Raw genomic sequence first — 12,906 nt, 5'->3', positions numbered from 1 at the left:
TTAAGAAAGAACACAGATTCAGGTCTTTTAGATCCAACTCCAAATACAGGGCCAACTTCTCTCTCATTAAAAATAGGATTTAATAACTCATGTAAAAAAAATTTTTTTTAATAACTTACCTCAAATTCTTCCCAAAAGCCTTGTTTGACTTTATCTGTGGTCTCAGCTAATTTGCTTAGCTCTCGAACCCGGCTTTCTATTTCAGCAGCATTGATACGTGTTGTGTTGAGGGGCTAATCAAATTCAGCAGTTGGTGTGAAATGAAGAAAGTATTACAAAAAAAAGTGTTAATGCAAAAAAAAAAAAAAAAAAGAGTTCCATGTTGATCATTTGTAAGGCAAGGACAGGAAATTCAAAGGACACAGTAATTCACAATAAAAGTTTTCAAATACAGTTTCACTTTCTTTTCCGTTTTGTAAGGAAATATGTCTTTCTTCAATCTCCACACACACTTTACCCTGCTAATATTCAAACCTATTTTTCTTTATAAATAGACTACAATATTACTTAGAGCGATGATATAATCTGCCACTAGGTAAACTTCAAGATAGCAATTACTCCAAAGTGAGTTAAGTATAATAACCCAAAGGTAACCAAAGGTTGATCTAGATGCAAACTTGGGAAAAGCTTGCTTTAAAAACTCTATGAGGCCTTTTAGAGATACACCTGGAGATAATCACGGAAATGATGTAATATCTAGAATTTGTTTCCAAATGCCACAGGAGGAGGGCAGTGAGCACAGGAACAATGAAACAAGCCTTGGTTAGCTGATCACAGTTGAAGCTGGGTGATGAGTGTGGGGAAGTTCATGAGATTACTTTACTACTCTCTATTTGAAATATTCTATGTTGGGATTTTTTGTAACACTACAAGGAGATGGGGCGTTAGCTTTCCATATGCTCACCTGCTTGAGTTGTAGTACTGTGCCCAGTGTTTCCACCATGGGATTCTTCTTGTAATGCTCCACAAGATCTGTCAAAGAGTCAAACCGTTCTCCTCCACCAACATCATATTTCAGTTCCTTTCAAGACAAGAAAAAAATCCTGCTTATTACCTTTATGTTAAATTATTGCTTTTCCCAACCGCAGAGACTGACTCTCCCCCTCCACGATCAAACAGCTGGAGGAGTACAAAGGAGAGGAAGCAAGGATAATGGAACTGGAGAGGCCGAGCCAGAGTGAAAGAGGTGACCGGGAGGTGTGAGCAGCTCCAAGTATCGCTCAGCAATAGGGTACAAAAAATTGTCCCCTTCCTAAGTTAATTAAGAAGTTAAAAGAAAGGAGAAACAGGGGCGCCTGGGTGGCTCAGTGGGTTAAAGCCTCTGCCTTCGGCTCAGGTCGTGATCCCAGGGTCTTGGGATGGAGTCCTGCATCAGGCTCTGTGCTCGGTGGGGAGCCTGCTTCCCCCTCTCTCTGCCTGCCTATCTGCCTACTTGTGATCTCTCTCTCTCTCTCTGTCAAATAAATATATTTTTTAAAAATCTTAAAAAATAAATAAAAATAAATAGAGTAGGAAAGAAGCACTTTCAGAATGACAAAGGAAAGACCTCTGAAAATCCTTTCTTCAATAAAAGCAACAAAAACACTAGTAAAGGGACACTTGGGTGGCTCAGTCGGTTAAGCATCTCCCTTTGGCTCAAGTCATGATCCCAGGGTCCTGGGATCAAGTCCCACATCAGACTCCCTGCTCAGCAGGGAGTCTGCTTCTCCCTCTCCCTCTGTCGCTCCCCCGCTTGTGTGCTCTTCTCTCTCTCTGACAAATAAACATACAAAAATTCTTAAAAAAAAAAAAAAAACTAGTAAAAATTGTCATCAAATTTTTCAGAACTCTGGAAACTAACCAAGAACTTGCAACACTCCAAGGACCATTTATTCAAGAAAAATGATTGCATCTTGGTAAGGAGCAAACGATGACATTTTAACTTGCCCTATATTCCCATGTATCTCTCTCTAGCTCTTCTATAGCCTTGAAAACCAACAGCCTCATAATCATGGTAGCTGTGAAAGCCAGCAACCTCGCACAGCTGGAGGGGAAGAGAATGAATTTGGAGCTCTCTCAAGAGACCAATCCCCAGAGAATAATCCCTATAGGCAAACATCATTTTATTGCACTTTACAAATAAATATTTTTTTACAAATTAAAGGTTTGTGGCAACCTTACATCAAGCAAGTCTATTGACAGCCATTTTCCTGACAGTATTTCCTCACTTTGTGTCTCTGTGTCGCATTTTGGTAATTCTTTCAGTATTTCAAACTTTTTCGTTATTATTATATTTGTTTGTTATGGTGATCTGTGATCAGTGCTTATGACTTGCTGAAAGCTCAGATGATGGTTAGCACTTTTTAGCAACAAAGTATTTTTTCATTAAGGTATGTCGTCCAAAAGAAAAGTATACTGTCTATTGTTTTTCAGGCACAATGCTTCTGCACACTCAATAAACTACAGTATAGTACAGCATAAACATAACTTCTATATGCACCAGGAATCCAAAAAATTAATTTGACTTGCTTTATTGCAACATTCATTTGACTGCAATGGTCTGGAATCGAATCCATAATACCTCTGAGATATACCTGTATTGGGCATTTAGCATCTCCCTGGAAAAATCCTGTTTTCAGAGCCTCTGTTTATTTGACCTGACTTAGAGCCCTGTCTTCAGGGGATCCGTCCAAAACAATCCGCAGCAACCATTCATATCACAGCAGCCCACACTGGCGATTCCAGTTAAGCCAAATAAAACACGGACCAAAATGAAAAAAGGAAAATCTAAGCAATGTCCACGGAGGGCATGGAAAACCTCTGACATAGACAAACCAAGAAACAGGCTCTTAATTATAAAGAATAAACTGATGGTTACCAGAGAGGAGACAGGTGGGAAGATGGGGGAAAAATAGGTGATGGGATTAAGGAGTGCACTTGTGATGGGCACTGGCTTTTGAAGGGACAAGCTGAATCAGTATTGTACACCTGAAACTAATATTACACCGTATGTTAACTAACTGGAATTTAAATTAACAGTTAAAAAAAAAGACTCTGACATATTCTTAAGCTAGGAGGCTATGTGTATGTGCAGGGCTGTGTGACGTTCAGGGAAGATCCAAGAAAACGCTAATCTTCACCTCTAGCTGACCTTGAGGTTCTGTACAAACAGAAAGTGAAGGCTAAGGCAGAGTTATAATCTGCCAGAACACTGAAACTGTACCCCAACACACACACACACACACACAGCCCCCGTGGCAAAGGCTGGGAGACTTAATGGTTCACGGCATTTAAGGAAATCTCTGTTCAATCATTAACTGACCTCTATGTTAACAAAACAAAGACTTCAGTGGCTACAGAGAGCAAAGAATAAATGAAAATCGAGAAACAATAACTACAGAAACAATAAAAAGTAGCAACAACAAACCCTGGAAAAGATGGCATCTAATTTCCAGAATCACCACATTATGTTACTTAAAATGTCTAGTTTCCAACCAAAAAAATGGAAAAATGCAAAGAAACAGGAGAGTATGGACCAAACATGGGGGGTAAAGCACTCAGTAGAAACTGTCCTTGAGAAAGCCCAGATAAAAACTTGAAATCAGCTAGTATAAATATGTTCAAAGAACTAAAGGAAACTGTACTTTATAAATTAAAAGAAAATATGAGGATGTTGTCTCACCAAATAGAGTATCACAAAAATCTGTACAAAAATGTTCATAGCAGCATTCATAATAGCCAAACGCCCATAAATTTTTTAATGGATAAACAAAATGTACTCTAGCCATATAATGGAATATTTTGACAATAAAGAGTTGGTTGACACACACCACAATATGGATAAACCTTGAAGACAGTATGCAAAGTAAAAGAAACCAGAGGCAAAAACCACATATTACATGATTCCATCTATATAAAACATCCAAAAGTGGCGAATCCATAAAAATAGAAAGTAGATTAGTGGATGCTGAGAGGTGAAAGGAGGGGAAATAATGAGGAGTGACTGGTAATAGATACAGGGCTTCTTTTTGGGGTGCTGAAAATGTTCTGGAATTAGTGTCGGTAGTTGGATAATATGTGCATATACCAAAAACCTGTCCACTCTAAAAGGGTGAATTGAATGGTCTGTAAAGCTGGGGTTTTTTTAATATATATTTAATTTAATTTAAAAACTGAAGCAATAAGTAAATAGTTTCTTTTTAGGAAAGTTTGACACAAGAATTAACTTCCTTAGTCCTTAGTCCTGTCACCACACTAAGAACAAGAAATAGTGAGGGATGCCTGGGTGGTTAAGTCAGTTAGGTGCCTGCGTTTGGCTTAGGTCATGATTTCAGGATCCTGGGATCGAGTCCGGCATTGGGCTCCCTGCTCAGCAGGGAGCCTGCTTCTCCCTCTGCCTGCCGCTCCCCCTGCTTGTGTGCTTTTCTCTCGTGCTCTTTCTCAGACAAATAAAGAAGTAAAATCTTTAAAAAAAAAAAAAAAAAAAAAAAACAAGAAATAGAGAGTTCAGGGGCGCCTGGCTGGTTCAGTTGGTGGAGCATGTGACTCTTCACCACGGGACCGAGCCCCACATTATGTGTAAAGCTTACTCAAAAATAAAATCTAAGGAAGGAAAAAGGAAGGAAAGGAAAGGAAGGAAGGTGGGAAGGAAGAAAGAGAGAGAGAGTTCAATTCTCCTAGCCTTGATGCACGAATTCCAAAAAGAAGGCAAATACAGTATGAGGCCAGACTGTGACAACCCTCAGGAGGAGCCAAGGCCATCACTTCAGAAACAGGGAGACTGAGGCTGATTCCAGCCCAAACAGACCAGATAGTACAGGGCAAAAGATGATGCTCTGAGGCATGACTTAATCTGCCAGCGATAGACTGGAAAGAGATAATTTAATAAAGTTCTGAAATGATGAAATAATTGTAATAAATAATGTTCTGAAAGCATATAAGCCTGTGCCTGAGCACAGAAAATCTGACTTCGGAAGTGATATCTGTCTTCCTCCAGCAGAAGAATCACCCGAAGAGGACATTTTGCCAGAGCTGTGGTTCAAGCGGGACTTTACCTGACAGCGGATCATGACGTGGGTCACTTTTGACTTGCCATCATTGCTCTCCCCTTTGTCATCACCAGTTCGGACAGAAAGAACAAAATCTCCGGGGTGACTCTGGCTCTCTCGTACCAGAAAGCTACCGTGTTTTCCTTTCTCCGTTAGTAATTTCTCTGCTTCTTTCCCAGAGAGGTGTCCATGAAACCACCTAAATTTTTTTAAATGAAAATCAATTGAGTTTTGCCACGGGTTCACAGTATTCTTCCACATATATAGCCAGCTTTCCTAAACACAATTAAAAAACAGATCCATTCCTCCAAGAGACTGGCCAATCCCATGTGGGACAATTTGCATCCCAAGCAGGCAGGAAAAATGAGAAAGATGTTAAGAATAACCATTAAACTTCAGGGACGCCTGGGTGGCTCAGTTGGTTGGACGACTGCCTTCGGCTCAGGTCATGATCCCGGAGTCCCGGGATCGAGTCCCACATCGGGCTCCCAGCTCCATGGGGAGTCTGCTTCTCCCTCTGACCTTCTCCTCCCTCATGCTCTCTCTCACTGTCTCGCTCTCAAATAAATAAATAAAATCTTTAAAAAAAAAAAAAAGAATAACCATTAAACTTCAAATGATCCCACAGTCATTTGTAAACAAATGCCCTCAATCTTTCCTATTTTCTCTTAAATCTCCCATTTCTTAAAAATGTACCTTGTGGGGTGCCTGGGTGGCTCAGAGGGTTGAACCTCTGCCTTAGGCTCAGGTCATGGTCTTAGTGTCCTGGGATCGAGCTCAGCGGGGAGCCTGCTTCCCCCCACACACACACCTCCCTCTCTGCCTACTTCTGATCCTGATCTCTCTCTCTGTGTCAGATAAATAAAATCTTTTTTTAAAAATGTACTTTGTGTTTTCTCCATGCCCTACTCCAAAAGGACCAACTATTTAATCACAGCCATTTAAAGAACTTAAAATGGGGGTGCCTGGGTGGCTCAGTCAGTTAAGCATCTGCCCTCAGCTTGGGTCATGATCTGGGGAACCTGGGATTGGGCCGCACACTGCACTCCCTGCTCAGTGGGGAGTCTGATTCTGCCCCTCCCCACTCCCCCAACCCCCCCCACCCTCACTCATGCTCTCTTTCTCTCAAGTAAATAAATAAAATCTTTAAAAAAAATTAAAATAGAAAGTCATGATAGAGACAAAAAAATCATTTGAATGTTTGCCCTTGCTTTAGATGTGAATACTACATAAAAAAGGATTTTCACTATAAATTAATTTAAGCATTCCAAATTTCTTAACATTTCCAACCAATACTTCCAATAGCCTCGAAGGTTGCTGTCAGTATCTTTGGACTATATACTGGGTTATCATTCCAAGCTCTAAAAGCATGTAACATCTAGAGAAAGGGTGAGGGAGTTTGCTAAAAATGTGAATTCCCATGCCTCCAGAGATAGCAATACATTCGTTTGACAGAAGCCCAGCAATAAGCATTTTTACCCAGTACTCGAGTCCTGATGTGGACCATGAGAGGACAGACTCTAAGACGACATTACTCTAAGATACTATAAAAAACATTTTGGGGTGCCTGGGTGGCTAAGCTTCTGCCTTAGGCTCAGGTCATGATCCCAGCGTCCTGGGGTGGAGCCCCACATCAGGCTCCCTGCTCGGTGGGAAGCACCCTCTCTCCCTCTCCCGCTTCCCCTGCTTGTATTCCCTCTCTCACTGTCTCTCTCTCTCTCTTTCCCTATCAAATAAATAAATAAAATCTTTAAAAAAAAAAAAAGGTACTATAAAAAACATTTTAGAGGGGCACCTGGCTGGCTCAGTTGGAAGAGCCTGAGACTCTTGAACTCAGGGTCATGAGTTCAAGCCCCATGCTGGGGAGGGAGGGGGTAGAGATTAAATAAATAAACAAAAACCAACTTTTTAAAAAATCTTAACATAGTTATATGACTAATGTGTCTTTTCGCCCCAGGACCTTGGTGAGAGAGCAAGCACGATCGTGGCGGATAGCACTAATGGCTCATCGCTAGAGGAATATACTTTGAGTTATTTTTCATCCACACTCAACCGAACAGAGTAAAATTTGGATATAAACTGAGTTGGCCAATAGCCTTTTGCTTGAAGCTGCAGTGGTATCTGGGGAAACAAATCTGCCTAGAAGAGCACTGACATAAAGGGGCAAGCTGAAGAAAGCTGCCTGGAGATATAAAATACACAAACCTAACAAAGAGACCCTGAATGTGTCCTGAGTCAGACAGGAGACTGGGAATGTCGAAAACCAATAAAATCAATAAAAATAAGTCAAGTCCTGGCTTTCATCAGCTTGGTTCCTATACAAGGGGAAGAGGCCCTCTGAAATCATTTAGCTCCCTCTAGGCAAGGTCATTCTCCCACATTTGTGGACACAACAGAACAGAACTGGTGAAAAATCCTCTGAGCTCCGCTTTTCAGCTGCTGAGCTTAAGCTGACATCTGTTGGTGGCACCGCTGCATAGCTGGTCGGGAGCGAGCACAGGCACTGCGGCTGTTTTGGCGCCTCCCTTAGCAGCTGTTTTGCTCTCAGAGCTCTCAGAGATGATCAACTCAAGTTCAGTCATCTTAAAATGACTGCACGCACCAAGTATACACAGGAATTGTCTGAGAGCCCTGCGAAACTAAGTGTAAGGAATACTGATCGAAGCTTTTACAGAAGGGGGCGCTCAGAAAATAATCTTGATCCTGTGGTTCTTGCTTCAGGAAAACTGAACTTTAGTTACAAAGATGACCTCTTGGGAAACAGATAAAGCCAAGGCCCCACGATGTATTCGTACAACACCTACAGCATCAAAGAGATGCACCACAGTCACTGACCTTTCAGAGGTAGGATCTGCACAGTTCAGAGGATATTTAAGCTCAATAACATCTCCATTCTTCTCTTTTAATTGCCCGTGATGTTCCATATAATACTGGACCAACTCAGCCAAAGTGGCAAACTTCTCTCCTCCGTACAGGTCATAGTAATCACCAGTGTTCTGAATCTTGATGTGGGTGACGGCGCCATTTCTTCTACAAGAGTCCATTAGGGGGAAAACAAAAACCAATGAAGTATAGTATAAATGGATGTCATATTCGGTATCAGATTCCGCCTACACCTTGAAACACACCCAAGAAGCCAGTTTATACTTTTCCTGTAATAAATGTGGTGAGTGAAAACCACACGGTCAACCATTTCAACACCAAGGGGCTTTGTTTCTTGGCTCCTTTCCCTTCTACAACTTCTATTTTGGAAGTCTAACCTATCAAATTGCATATATTAAGTGATAATAATTTTCTCATCAGTAATTAATAGAGACACATATATTAAACATCAATCTATCTTCTAATCCAATAAAAACACTGTAAGTATTTTGCCCCCCCCCCCCCCAATGAAACTGTATAGCTACCCAAGGACTGGTATGAGAATATTTATTGCAGGGCGCCTGGGTAGCTCAGTGGGTTAAGCCACTGCCTTCGGCTCAGGTCATGATCTCAGGGTCCTGGGATCGAGCCCCACATCGGGCTCTCTGCTCAGCGGGGAGCCTGCTTCCCCCTCTCTCTCTCTGCCTGCCTGCCTCTCTGCCTGCTTGTGATCTCTCTCTCTGTCACATAAAAAAATAAAAATAAAATTAAAAAAAAAAAAAAAGAATTGAGAATATTCATTGCAGCTTTTTGTGGAATAGAAAAATCCTGGAAACTCAAACATTTATCATCAAAATGGATAAATAGTTAGATACTCACACCATAAAACATTACACAGTAATTAAAGAAAAAAAAAACACTAAAACATACAACTACAGGGATACATCTCAAAAAACATTACATTAAGAGAAAGAAGCCAAGGGTGACTGACTGGCACAGTCAGGGGAGCATGTGAGTTGGGGTTGTGAGTTCAAGGCCCACATTGGGTATAAAGATTACTTAAAAATAATATCTTTTTAAAAAGAGAGAGAGAGAAAGAAGACAGGCACAAATGAATACGTACTGTATGACCTCATTTGTCAGTGAACTTGCGGAATAAGCAAAACTAGTCTATAGGGTTAGAGAATAGTGGTAGCTACTTAGAAGGAGGGAAATTAGAAAGGGGAACAAAGGAATCTTCTAGGGTGATGAAAATATTCTGACTACGGTGTTGGTTACATAAATAAATACATTTGTCAAAATTCATGTCACTGTACACTTAAGAATACCGTATATAATACCTTAAATCATATTTTAAATAATCACAGACCTTAATCGTACCTTAAAAACACAGACAACTGACAGTTTCCAGCACAAGATAGCTAAAATGTTTTCCCATTGAGGTGACAAAACATTGATCAAAAGTTTCTAAAACTTGGCATTTTAGGGGCACCTGGGTAGCTCAGTCGTTAAGTGTCTACCTTTAGGTCGGGTCATGGTCCCACGGTTCTGGGACTGAGCCCCACATCGGGGTCTCTGCTCAGCGGGAAGCCTGCTTCTCCCTCTTCCACTCCCCTAGCTTGTGTTACCTCTCTCGCTGTCTCTCCGCCAAATAAATAAATAAAATCTTAAAAGAAACCTTAAATAAATAAAACTTGGTATTTTAGTTAGCCTAGGCAGCCTGTGATTTCCATTCAGTTTTCTGAACAAATGAATACATCACAAGGACACTCATTATTACCAAGGGGCCAAGCACTTCCAAAATGATAACCATTGACCTATATGAGCTTTTAGTCTGATCCTGCAGATTATTGATGAAGCCTCTGGAAAATATAAACACATTTCTACCAAATAAAAAAGAACATGGGGACTAAAGAAAATAAGAAAAACCATCCCAAAATGTTCCTGACAATACCTTACTTCTAATTATTGGTGACAACCTTCTCCAGTGGGTAAAGAGGGTCCTTCCAGTCACCCTCACCTTCAGGTCAACTATATCCGACTCCACTTGAACATCTGAGCTTCCCATTTCTAGCCTTTACTTAACGCCATAACACAAAGAAAGATATTTCAGGTATGAACGACATTAATACACAGACAGAGCTCAAAAACATAGTCGTGCATGAAAGTAGCACAGCATAGAATGATATGCTCAAGATGTACCATTTATGAAAATGTAAGCACACACACAGTAATACTATAGATTATTTAAGATACAGACATACCCACACACATATATATGTGCTATATTTTTTATTGTGAAAATACTATTTCCAGGTAATGTTACTATATTACATACATACATACATACATATATTTTTTTGTTTTTTTTTTAATGAAAAATTAAATTTTCATTAGAGACTAGCTGCCAATGGGACTAGCTGCCAATGAGACTAGCTGCCAATGGGACAAAAGGAAGCACAGGATCAAGGACAGTGAGTAAAGGGAAATTCTGTTTTATTTTATATTCTATTTTGAAGGGAAGATGGCCATAAATACAACATGAGTGATTATACGTAACTTCATGTATTTTTCTGTGTTTTTTTTCCTCAAGATTATAAAGGCAGAGTGGGAGGAGGAGGAAAAAAGGGAGGGGGCATCTTCCTTGATGAACTGAATATAAGGTAACATAATGATCAATTTTTAAGCATGGGCACATAATATAAAGGTTGGATTGCACAGAACCACAACAATAATCACATCATATACGCATGCATACACGCATGCAAACACGCACACACAGAGGCACGCGGACACCTATAACAGCGGCTATAAACAAAAAAACAGAAAAAGTGAAAGTTGGCCGTGTTGCACAACTGTCAAAAGCAATGGTTCTAAGTTCAAAAAAAGATATACAAATGGTCTTTACATGCACTAAAGGATGCTCACCTTCAATCCTGAGAGAAATAAAAATTAAAATTCGCAAAGACACCATTTCTCATCTATCAAGCTAATGAAAAGGAAAAACGTGACCACACTCAAATGGTGACGCTGTGGAGAAACGGGGCCCCCCGTGCATGACTGGTGGTGCAAGACGGTGCAATCACTACAGAGAAGAATCTTAAAGCAATGCCACCTGTGCATTTACTGTCTCCCCCAATCACCTCCCTCCCAGGAATTCACTCCAAAGACAGCTTTTCCAAAGCACAGAACATAGGCAAAATGTGATCCCATTCACTGCAGCCGTATCAGCCGCTGTTAAATATTAGAAAAAACTAAATTCCCATCTATAGGGAAATTGTATACATTTATACACTATTCAGTTGACTACGAAGATGAGAAAGATTACTAAAAGGTTTCTGTAAGTGAAAAAAGTAAACTATAGGGAAAGATAGAATTCTACTTCATGTGTACAAAGAAACAAAAGGATAAACTAGAAATTAAGGGAAATGATGACCTACAGGGATGGATGGAAATGATGCAAGGGATAGATTAAAAAAAATGGGATTTCTCAGAAAATACCTTTTTATACAGTTTTATTTTTAAATCTTATAAACGCTTCACATATTCAAAACATACAATTTAATCAACAAAGATCAGAAAAAAATGAATACCTGAAAAACACTGAATACAAACAGAAATCTCGCTTTGTAATTAACTCACAACCACAAAGAAAATTAATTCCAGGGGTGCCTGGGTGGCTCAGTGTGTTAAGCCTCCGCCTTCAGCTCAGGTCATGATCTCAGGGTCCTGGGATGGAGCCCTGCATCGGGCTCTCTGCTCAGCAGGGGGCCTGCTTTCCGCTCCCCCCACCTCCGCCCACCTGCCTCTCTGCCTACTTGTGATCTCTATCTGTGTGTCTAATAAATAAATAAAATCTTTTTTTAAAAAATGACAGTGGTATAGTAATTCTGGAACTATTTTTGTATTATAGAATTGGCCAAGTGGTCATATATTGCTGCATCTGGAAGCAGGGTTCCCCATACAAGAGAAGGGAAACACAAATATGGAATGGGAAAAGGTGAGAAAGTTGCATTGAACTGGAACTATCAGTAAGAACACTTGGTCTAAAATATATAAATATTTATTTCCCAGCTCTGTCTACTGTGAGGGCTAAGAAGCAATAAATACACCTAGCTTCTAAATCTTGGTTCCTGAACACTATTTCCCATTGAAAGACTCAAGGCTCTTGAGAGAAACGAAATGATTCCAGGCTTGGGGTGGGGGAAAAAAACTACAAAAATAACCTAAAACATCTCACAGAGCCAGAAGGCAAGGATGTACTCAAAGATCACTGAAGAAATATCAAAAGGATAACAGGAACCACGCCAGCCAAATGTGGGGCAACTAGAACATCAAATTAATAATGAGGGGCGCCTGGGTGTCTCAATCGTTAAGCATCTGCCTTTGGCTCAGGTCATGATCTCGTGATCTCAGGGTCCTGGGGTCCAGTGCCCATTGGCTCCTTGCTCAGCAGGGAGTCTGCTTCTCCTTCTTTCTCTCCCCACCTGACCCCCTCCCCTGCTCGTGTTCTCTCTTTCAAATAAATAAATAAAATCTTTAAAAAAAAAAAAAAAAGAAAGAAAGAAAGAAAAAAAGAAATAACAGAATTCGAAAAATAATTTTTCAGGTGCCATAAAATGATTTATTCAGACAAACTTCATCAACGAATGCTAAAAACACGAAGTGAGAAAATTCTGGGGAAGAAGACGCAAACTATCATCCATCAGACCACTTAGTAATTACAAAAAGAAAAAGGCGCCTTTGTAATGAAAAAATCTGGCAAGCACCGGAATCCAGCAGTTAAGCCGAATAACACCAAAGGATGGGCCAAACAGGCACTCTGTGCTTCCTCCTGTGAAATAACGGGGTGGTCCGGCATGGGCTCTGGAGTGTGCTTGCCCAAAATGTTTCATGTGAATGTGAAAATAGGGAAACAATCAGCGAATTGAGATTGGAGGACGACCCAAGAAATGACTGGCCTGACTCCCCAAAAAGCTAAAAGGTGGGGATAAAAAGAAAAGGTCAGGAGAGAGAA

At 40.4% G+C, this 12,906-nt stretch overlaps 1 protein-coding gene across 2 annotated transcripts in view; it reads right to left on the bottom strand.

Annotated features, from left to right (window-relative positions):
* The window catches only part of PTPN11 (protein tyrosine phosphatase non-receptor type 11), an 82,378-nt gene that overhangs the window by 44,993 nt on the left and 24,479 nt on the right, over positions 1-12,906 (bottom strand). For both annotated transcript variants that reach the window (XM_047696836.1, XM_047696837.1), the window contains exons 3-6: positions 7,863-8,057; positions 5,034-5,226; positions 905-1,021; positions 120-233 (exon numbers count right to left, since the gene is read on the bottom strand). In XM_047696836.1, coding sequence (XP_047552792.1) covers positions 120-233; positions 905-1,021; positions 5,034-5,226; positions 7,863-8,057 — 619 coding nt within the window. The remainder of the gene's footprint in view (positions 1-119; positions 234-904; positions 1,022-5,033; positions 5,227-7,862; positions 8,058-12,906) is intronic.

This window comes from Lutra lutra, chromosome 12 (assembly GCF_902655055.1).
Source record: "Lutra lutra chromosome 12, mLutLut1.2, whole genome shotgun sequence".
Taxonomy (NCBI): Eukaryota; Metazoa; Chordata; class Mammalia; order Carnivora; family Mustelidae; genus Lutra; species Lutra lutra.
This window is presented reverse-complemented; position numbering and strand designations above follow the sequence as displayed.